The sequence below is a fragment of the Vitis vinifera genome, chromosome 10, assembly GCF_030704535.1.
Source record: "Vitis vinifera cultivar Pinot Noir 40024 chromosome 10, ASM3070453v1".
Classification (NCBI taxonomy): domain Eukaryota; kingdom Viridiplantae; phylum Streptophyta; class Magnoliopsida; order Vitales; family Vitaceae; genus Vitis; species Vitis vinifera.
The window spans coordinates 10,917,893-10,928,855 of NC_081814.1; the positions used below are offsets into that span (position 1 = coordinate 10,917,893).

At 31.4% G+C, this 10,963-nt stretch overlaps 1 protein-coding gene across 1 annotated transcript; it reads left to right on the forward strand.

Moving 5' to 3' along the window:
• Positions 1-3,821: 3,821 nt before the first annotated feature.
• LOC100244543 (gibberellin 2-beta-dioxygenase) lies at positions 3,822-5,754 on the forward strand. The gene is made up of 3 exons (XM_002269181.4): positions 3,822-4,356; positions 4,473-4,821; positions 5,243-5,754. The coding sequence occupies exons 1-3, from the start codon at positions 3,956-3,958 to the stop codon at positions 5,492-5,494; spliced, it is 1,002 nt and encodes a 333-aa protein (XP_002269217.1). The 5' UTR covers positions 3,822-3,955; the 3' UTR covers positions 5,495-5,754.
• Positions 5,755-10,963: the final 5,209 nt, after the last annotated feature.

Consider the following 10,963-nt stretch of genomic DNA (forward strand, 5'->3'; position numbering starts at 1 on the left):
TTTTGGTAATTTATTAGAAATTTCATCAATTTTTCTTGATATTTTGGGCTGTCAAAGTGGGCGAGACAGTCAAGCTTAAAAATTTTTCTAATTTTCTGTTACTGAGGGGAACTGAACCTAGCCAAAAAGCATATTAAGTCACTAAGCTAACTATTATGATAAGCCTGCCCCTTGGCATAAATATGACACAAAATATATATACTTTAAAACTCATCATATAAACATAATATTAAAATAATATTTTAAAGAACAAATTAATTATAATTAAATGAAAAAATTGTTGATTACCAAAAATATAAAAATTATCATGATAATATTTTTCATAGTATTTTTAATATCATTAATATATTAATTAAATATTAAAAAATATACATATATTATCATTTATTTTATATCATTTAATACAATTGAATTAAATGAATTATAATTTTAATATTAAATACGTGTTTCAAATTAGAGATATTATAATCAAATATCATAATATTATTGTTAAATAATATTTGATATAATTTAATAATAAATATATACTTATAAAATTCATATTTTTATTAACGCATACAATATTATTATCAAATATGATACATTATATTATTAATTTCTTGAACAAAATAACTTTAAAACATCTATTATACTTCTAATTTTATTTTGTGTTAAAATATTATATATATATATATATATAATTACAATTATTTTCATCCTTAATCACATAAGATATTTCCAATATAATCTAGTACAATGGCACTTATTTTCTAGACCCGACCGACCAATGTTGGCGATTGGAGAATAAACAAATAGGTATAACGAACCTAGTGGCCAAAAAAAAAAATCATATTTTGTAAAGCCCATCATTTTCGCTCTAGAAGAAAATGAAACATTTGGAGGCATGAAGTGAATAAAAATAATAATGGTTGAACAAAGAAAAAATGAGAGGGATGTTTAAATTTGTGAGGGTTGAAACCAATGTTTTCAGAACTGGATCAATCATCAAAATGGAAAAGTTACCGATTCACAGTTCACTGGTCGGACCGGTGATGTCATTAATATATATTTTTTATATATTATTAAAATTTTAAAAAAAATTTAATAAATAAAAATAATAAATTCTATCTAAATTTTGACAGTATCTATTATGTTTGTTGATTTTCAATAATTTCAATAAATTAAAATGTCAATATGTAATAAATAAATAAATAAAAAAACATATAACAACGATTATAATCAATAAAAAAATTAAAAAAAATTAAATATAAAACATCAAAATTAAATTTTAAAAAACTAAAATGGAAGGCAAGGCGTTTCCAGTCGTGGGGGGATGAGGGGAAAGAGAGAGAGAGAGAGAATTAAATTTTTAAAAATTAAAATGGAAGACAAGGCTTTCCAATCGTTGGGGGAGGGGGGGAAAGAGAGAGAGAAAGGTGGGGGGAACATCTAGTGGGAGGGCTCTTTGTCGTCACGGGGGGAAGGGAAAGTTTTCCAGTTCGTCGTCGAGAATGAGGTGACAGGGCTTTGCACGCCGGGGGGGGGGGTGGCGACTAGGATTTGCAGCCTTTTGGGAGCAAGGTTGGGAGTTGGCACTGGGTGCTGCCGAAGTTGGGAGGGCTTTTTAGCACGTGGCGGGGTTCCTAGTGCCGGGGGTGTTTCCCACAGGATGATGCTCCAGGCGACAGGAGAGGTACTGTTGCCGGCCAGACGACGCTCCAGGTGACAGTGGGGGTACCAATCGCACGAGGAAGGGGAAAAGGAAAATGAACTGTTGGGTCTGAAGGGAGTCGGCCAATTCGTCTGATTCACCGGTCGGACCGCTGAAAGGGGCACTTGATTGTTATCCCATCATGTATTATTAAGCGAAAAATCCCATCCTAATGTCCCACCAATGAAGGTCTCCCCTATACTGTTTAAGGATGCCACGTGTTATATCAATCATATTCAGTCTTTTTTTTCCACTCCAAGCCTTGATTATTACTTACTGAGAATGACAACTTAATAATGCAGGCATTCATGTGACCTTTCAACCCTTTCTATAAGCTTACTCATTAGGGCACTCCCACCTCATAAATCGCCATTGCCTCTACCCTCCATACAAGGAACTACCCTAAATAGGACGCCCCTTCCTTTATTTGCAATTCTTTGCCTACAAGTTTTGTTTGCCTCCAAAAATTGTACACTCCAACTCAATCGTGATGCTTCCTACTGCTTTTGTTATTATTAGAGGTCAATGTGGAAGATTTCAACATTCAATAGAACAACAAATTAAGAAATTTCAAGTAAAATTCCTTTCTCAAGATTTTGAGATTTAAAAATAAAAAATAAAAAAATTCAAATGTTGTTAAACTTTGTAAGTGAAAACATTATTGAAGCAACCACCGTAGTAATTAAAATCAATCATAGTTGTTGAAAAGCATATTGAATTATTAATTGAGCTGCTAAGTTATAATATGTTGATGGAATTGAATTTGTTTCATCTATAACAATACACATCTTCGCTTTAACCAAGCAGATAAAGCTCTCGTATCACGTATCTTTACCTTCTAGATGATTGCAATAATCTAAAATTAATTTTTTTTTAAGTTAATCCATCATAATCAAATTACCAATTATTATCTCTATCCCACTAAAGCTATATTGTTTTGAGTTTTCTCTCTTAAATTTTCCATGTATAGAATACCATATGGGTATTTGATATGCTTTCTATCTCCATGCACAATAATTGAGGGGGTGAAAGAGAATCAGCCTATTTCCACATGCTAATATGACATGGGCTAGACTGGAATCTTTTAAGATTAAATTAGACAAATTTAAGTGAAATGGTCAAAGAGCCAAGACAAAAGAGCACCGAAAAGATTAACAAAATATTAATTATTATTTCACTAATTAATTAATTAATTTTTAAGAAAGCAGCAACAAGAAGTAGCTACAGAATCAAGTTGTTCCCAAACCCAAGTGGGACAAGGAAATTTGCTATTATGCAGGTACATCCTATTCTTCATTAGGGTGATCAAAAGAACTAATATTTTGTCACGAATAGGAGAAATCAGGGAAGTTATGTATTCAGGTCAGAAATACAATTCCAGAGACTTCAAGTGTGATTGCAGCACAGAGTCCTTCCCAAATCCTGTTTTTAAGACAATGAAAAGGAAATAAACCAAAGGACAATTTGGCAAGGAATCTTCTTGAATTGACCATTTTAATTTTCCTACTAAGCAAACAAAAAGGAATGGACAATTATATCTTTACATTTAATAAGGAAAGAAAACATGGGTTAACATTCCTCAGACAGTGACTTTTCTAGAAAGATTTATTGAACAAGGAAACCTGATAACAAAAATTCTAAGTGAAATTGTCTAATGAGTCTAATCAAATTGTTTAGAAATTTTTTGATTTTTGATTTTTTTTTTTGGTAAAGATGATATCAGTCATACGGAGTTAGCATGTGTGAACAAGTTGAGGTTTGGATAATTTTATTTTGAGACTAATTTGTGAAATAAATGAGAATGATCAGATACGTAGGTTCCACTCTTTTATCATGGTGATCTGGGCCGGAGGAGCCCCAAATAGGAAGGCCCAAAAGGCCCCAGACCCGAATAAGTTTTTTTTTCTTGTAATTCCATTTATTTATTTATTTTGGGAGAATGTGATGGGATTTTTAAAATTTTATAATTGCAAAAAAGGGAAATGAATTTTGATTTGGAATTTATTATTACTTGGGTAAAAAAAAAAAGGAAAATGGAAAAGAAAAGAAATAAATAAAGGGAAAATTCATCCTCGGAAGCATAAATGCCAAGCAGGCTCTCTCTATATATAGTTAGTAACGCCTGGGGGTCTCTCTCATGCATTAGCATCCTCACCCATTTTGCCCATTAAAAGCATCAATCTCATCACCCACCAACGCAAACTCCCTACCCCATCTCCCTCCTTCTCATCTCTCTGTTTGAACAGAGCACAGAGCAGAGCAATCATGGTTGTGTTATCGCAGAATGGTCGTCAGCAGTTGCCTCTGATCAAGGCATGCAAGCCCAATTATGGCTTCACTGGAATTCCTGTGATTGACATGACAAGCCCTCACGCCAAGGCTCACATGGTTGAGGCCTGTGAGGAGTTTGGATTCTTCAAGCTGGTCAATCATGGAGTTCCAATGGAGTTCATGTCCAGATTGGAGGATGAGGGTATCAAGTTCTTTAGCCTGCCTCAGTCTGAGAAGGACCTGGCTGGTCCTCCTCAGCCTTTTGGGTATGGCAACAGGAGAATTGGCCCCAACGGTGATGTAGGGTGGATTGAGTATCTCCTCCTCTCCACCAATCCGGATTCCATTTCCCAGATATGCTCCTCCATTTCCCCGGAAAACCCTGAAATTTTCGGGTAAAAAAGACTTGGGTCTTTCTGAGTGTGGGTTTAATTGGAAAAAAGTGATTTTAACTAAACGAAAATTCTGATAAGAGTTATTGGTGTCTTGCTTTTATGGATGGTGTATGCAGGTCTGCAGTGGTTGATTATGTGTCATCCGTGAAGAACATGACATATGAAGTGCTGGAAATGATAGCTGAAGGGCTGAACATAGAACCAAGGAATGTGCTGAGCAGGCTTCTCAAGGACGAGGAGAGCGACTCCTGCTTCAGGGTCAACCACTATCCACCATGCCCAGAGCTTGAAGCATTGCGCGGCCGAGTTTTGGTTGGATTCGGAGAGCACACAGACCCACAGATAATATCTGTGCTCAGGTCCAACAACACCAATGGCCTGGAAATATGTCTCAAGGATGGGACTTGGGTCTCAGTCCCACCTGACCAGGACTCCTTTTTCATCAATGTTGGTGACTCTCTTCAGGTACTGTTCACCCCAACCCCTTCAAATTTTGTTTTTTTTCAGACGACAAAAAGCAAAACCCAACCAGATCACTCCTATTCCCAACTTTCCACCTCCCCTCTTCCCTTGCTCATAATTTCTCTCTGTTTTATCTCATCTCTCAAGAATTTTTCACCCAGAATTCAAACAAATGGCTTCCTCTGTTTCTCTCCCTATCTCGTATCAAGTCCGGTCTCTTGGTAATCTTCTTCTCTCTCTCTCTCTCTCTCCCCTGTTATTTTTTTTAATGGGTATATTCTCTTCTCTTTCACGTTTTTTTCCCTCTTCCTTGGCTCTGTTTGGGTTATATTTTTAATTGGTATTTTCCCTTTTATCTCTTTGTGGTTTCTTTTTTGGCCTTGTGCATGTGTACTAACTTGGATGTGGACTACGAATGATGCAGGTGATGACCAACGGGAAGTTTAAGAGCGTGAAGCATAGAGTTGTGACAGAGAGCAGGAAGGCCAGAGTGTCAATGATCTACTTTGGAGGGCCACCTTTAACTGAAATCATAGCACCTTTACCCTCACTGGTGAAAGAAGGAGAAGAAACTCTGTACAAGGAGTTCACATGGGCTGACTACAAAAAATCTGTTTATAAATCAAGGCTGGCTGATAACAGGCTTGGGCTCTTTGAGAAAAAAGAGCAGCCATGAATCATGATGGAGTCAATTTCCCCATTTTAGGAAAACCTATGGTTTTGTCAAAGCTCCGAATAGGTTTGAAAATGTTGACTCTACTTACCTTAGTTGGAAACCGAATAGGATCGGATGGCTCCCTTTCTTTGTCTTTGTTGGTGTGCCTTCCCTTCAGTTTTATGATCATCTAGTGTGAGTTTAGTCTACTCTAGTCTTAGTCCAGTCTAGCTTAATGTAACAACTACATTCCTAATAAGAAAGCTACTTTTATATATATATATATATATATATATATATATATATACACATACCGTCATTGTCTCATCATTTTTCATGTTTTAATCACTATTTACATATGATTATGTTAAATTTCCAATATCACCCATCAGCGCTGTTATTACTTGTAAAGTATTTAGGATTCACACTGTCAAATGGATCTTTCACCTTCAATGCTATCATATCACATCAAACACCACCTTACATTTGCAACCTTGACCACAATAATTATGTTGGAAATTATATCTGAGTGTTGTGTTAAACATTGATGCTACCAAATGAGTCTTTCATTATAAATTCTATTCTATGAAACATTCATACCATCAAATAGATCAATCTTTCATCTTCAATACTATCATATTAGGCTAAACACCGCCTTACAAACTTGATTACAATAATTATGTTGGGAATTATATAATCTAAAAACTTTTATTTGCATTTTTACCATGTTCACTATTATCTCTAAGTGTTGATGTTGTTTGCAAAGGAATCATTAAACATCAATGCTACAAAATGAGTCTTTTATTATTAATTCTATGCTACAAAATGAGTCTTTTATTATTAATTCTATCTTATGAAACATTCATACTATAAAATAAATCTTTCATTTTCAATACCATCATATCAGGCCAAACACTGCTTTACACATGCAAGCTTGCCCACAATAATTATGTTAGGGAATTATGTAATCAAAAAACTTTTGTTTACCTTTCACCATATTCACTATTATCTCTTAGTGTTGATGTTACTTGCAAAGTAATTATTAAACATCAATGCTACCAAATGAGTATTTCATTATTAATTCTATCCTATGAAAGATTCATACTATTCAATGGATCTTTTATCTGTAATGCCTTCATATCAGACCAAACATTACCTTATATATGCAAGCTTAATCATAAAAATTATGTTGAGAATTATTATCTAATCGAAAAATCTTTATTTACCTTTTCATCATGTTCACTATTATCTGTAAATGTTGATGTTGTTTGCAAAGTGATCGTTAAACATCAATGCTATCAAATGAATCTTTCATTATTAATTATATCATAGGAAATTGAAGTATCCTTCTTTTATACACAAGCTTGAACACAGTAACTCTATCAAGAACTGCGTTATCAAACTTCGTTTACCTGCTTTTTCATCATGTTCATTGTTCGACAATTGTATTAAATTTTCAAATAACCCCTAAGTATAGATATTACTTGCAAAGTCATTTCTAAACATTGATGCTACTAAATGAATCTTTAATCATCAATTTTATCATGTGAAGCAAGCTACTTCCTCACTTGAGGGGACACAACCACAATAATTCTCTAAGAATTGTATAATCAAATTATTATTATTTTTTCTTTCTCATTACCTTCATGTTAAATTTTCAAAATAATCCTTAAACATCAATGTTACTTGTAAAGTGATTCCTAAAAATCAATGCTACTTGTAAAGTGATTCCTAAAATCAATGCTACCAAATATGTCTTTCATCATTAACTCTATCATATGAAGTCAAGTTATTTATTTATTTTTTTCCATATGCAAGTATGAACACAATAACTCCCCTAAGAATATCAAAATTCTTTTATTTCTTTTTTCATGTTAATTATTGATAATTTACGTTAGATTTCCAAAATAACCCCTAGGTATCGATGTTACTTGTAAATTTATTTTGAAACAGTGATGCTAGCATATGGATCTTTCATTATTATTTCTATCATATGAAATCAAGCTATCTCCTTAGCTAAGCAAATATGACTCTAATAACTTTATTGAGAACAATGTAATCAATTAATGTTTATACTTGTTTTTATTTTAATTTTTTTTAATAATGTTTACATATTTAGCAATAAAAAATGATATTAAAATTTTAAAATAATCTCAAATTATGATGTTACTTGCAAAATGAACCCTAAGCATCAATTTTACCAAAGTTCTATTACATACGGCAAAGCCACCTTCTTTTTACATGAAAATCTAAACACAATAAGTGCACTTAGAATTATGTTATCAAAATTAGTTTAATTGCTTTTTCTTCATGTTTATTAAATTTCAATGTTATTTGAAAAGTCATTCTAAAACACCTATCGTATGGATCTTTCATCATTAATTCTATCCAATGAAGTCAAGTTATCTCCTCATATATGCAAGTATGATAATAATAACTTTGTTGAGTAAACAAAATGCTTATTTTTATTATAACGTTCACATGTTTACTGTTCAAGAATTATTTTAAATGTCTAAAATAACCCTTAAGTATTCATATTACTTGCAAAATAATCCCCAAAAATTAATGTTAAATGGGTTTTTTGTCCATAATTCTATCACCATGAAGTCAACTTGTTCCATATGTAAGCAAATGGTTTTACTAAGAATTATGTTGTCAATTTTTTTACTTACTTTTTCAATGTCTTTTTCCCCAAGTGTCAATGTCACCTAATTGATTTTCTATCATCAATATTAGGATATGAAATTCAAGTTATCTTTTTCATAGGAAAAATATGACTATATTAACCTTATTTATGATGGTAGTATCAAAACTCTTTCCCTTATTTTCTTATATATTTCCTCAAATATTTTAATGTGAGAAAACTTATATTTCATTACCAATATTATGATATCCAATTCAAGCCACTAGTAACACATACTAGTACAATTTGAATAAAATTACTTAGAAAGGGTGTTATCAAATTAATATTAATGTCACATAATAGATTTTCTATTATTAATATTAAGATATACAAATTTCAATCACCTTTCTCATAGCATAAAACATGTCTATATTAACTCCATTTTTCACGATGTTATCAAAATTCTCTTCTCTATTTACTTGTATTTTTCCTCAAATATTTGTGTGACAAATCACTAAGAAAGGGTGTTAAAAAAATTCGTTTTCTTGCATTTTCATTTGTTTTTCATGAATATTGATATTAGCGAAAGGTATTCTATTGTAAAATCTTAAGTACCTACATAACTTTGTTTATAGTTGATGATGGTATTATTATTATTATTGTTGTTGTTGTTACTATCATTGTCGTCGTCGTTACTTACTTTCTTAATAATTTTGTTACTTAGAGTTAGTTATTGCTTATTAAGTAACTCTTTTTCATACTTTTTTAAAGTTATTCCCTAAATATAAAAGAAAAATAAAACAATACTAATCTATCTTATAATTGATCTCATGGAAATATTTTTATTTATTCCTTTTTTCTAGTACTAGACTATATGATCCATGTCACCTCCTTACATAGAAAAACATGAATCTTCTCAATATTTTGGAGTAGGAATTTTTCCATATTATAAGCAAAAACAAGTTACCACTTATATGAACCAACATAATCATAATAATTTTACTTAGAATTGAAATGATCAAAATACATGTATTCAGCTTTTCCAAATTTCTCCTTATATTTGATGAATATTTTGTTTTCTTTTAGTAGAAAATTCAAGTTGACAAAAAAATTCATAATTAAGATTATTTAAAACCTTTACTTATTTTTCCAATGGATGTATGTATGTGGGGCATTTCATCACCAACATTTCAATATAAAACCCAACTTACTTCCCTACCTTGATGATAGACATTACTTAATGGATACTTTATTGTATTGAACAAGCATGACCATAAAAAAAAAAAAAAAAAGTAAATTATAGAAAATGTCAGTCGTATTATTTCTTTTATTATTTTTTCTGTCATTAAATTTCCCTTTTTAATCACGGATTTGATGTAAACAAACAATATAAAAATAGGAAATAAATAATAAAAGCAGCAATGCATGTGGTACAAATGGCAAAAATCAGTAATTCCCAATAATTAGTGGGACCACCATTCCAAGAATGGGTTTGAAAAAGAAAAAAAAAAATGCTACAATGTGAAAATGGAAATGAGAAAAAAAAAAAAAAAAGGAAAAAGGGAAAACTCAAAGTGATATGACGGTTACCCTTTAAATGGCATACAATGTCCCACGACTTTCTATCATTGATTATGGAAGGATAGCCATCCAAAGTCATGGGCGTATGGAGAGTCCAACACAACTTGAAGAGAAAAAAGCTTTTACTTAAACAAACAGTCAGTCACTCTCACAAAGAGTTTGTATTGACCATCCAAGTGCACACCCCCCAACCCCAACCCCACCCCCCATCTCAATCCAATCCACGCTTTTCATCATTATGACAACATTCAAGATTTGCAGCTGTTTCTGCCGTCTCCACCTTTGATTTTTCACTCCTATTTCCACTTTCCTTCTTCTCTTTTGCTTTACCTCAATCATGACCTAATGGAATGGAGTCTTAAGTTTAATTCAATATTACTGATTTCAGAAGAAATTATATTAACATTGATTCATTGAAGACAAAGGGTACAAAAGATGGTCCCTTGGACCTACTCCTGCTGGCCCGGTCAAGCCCAACTCCGGTGGTCTCCTCGTTTGTTTCTCTTTTTTTTATTCCCTTCCCTCTTAGCATCTTTCCCACTTGGTTTCCTTGTTCACAAGTCTCCAAAGACCATATAATAGCTGTTATATGGTATATAAAAGTATTTACCATTTTCTAATTTTAAAAATAAAAAAAGAAATTATATCCCAACAAAAACTTAATTAATCTATTAATAAGAATTGTGACGGTGCCAACATTTTACTTTAGGGGCAACATTTAATAGCAAATAAAAATAATATTTAATAAATTATAAGTCCAAAAAAATTATATTGATCGATAACATTTTAATTGAATACATTTTAAAACTGCCTTCAATGAGTTTTCATATTTTGAAAATGTTGCATAATATATAGTTGCATTATTAATGTTATAAAATATATATATATTTTTCTACATGTACAAACAACAAAAATATACTTCATTTTACAATAAACTCTTATGGTATTAATTTAATATAAATATAAAATATAAAATATTAATACAAATTTCAATAAAAAATGTATTCTATTTCATAAACAAACTCTTATGGTATTAGTCCAATATGAATAAAAATATAAAATGTTTATGAGATTTTAACAAAAATATATTCTATTTCTTCACAAATTCTCATGGTATTAATCTTATATGAATAAAAATATATTACAACATATTCATCATCATAATATATTTAAAAAATTATATCAACTAAGAGACCTAATATTAAGATGAAATTTCAACAACAAATTTCGTTTTTTTCAATAATAAATTTAACATTAAATACTCAGTGATTATTATTAATAATAAA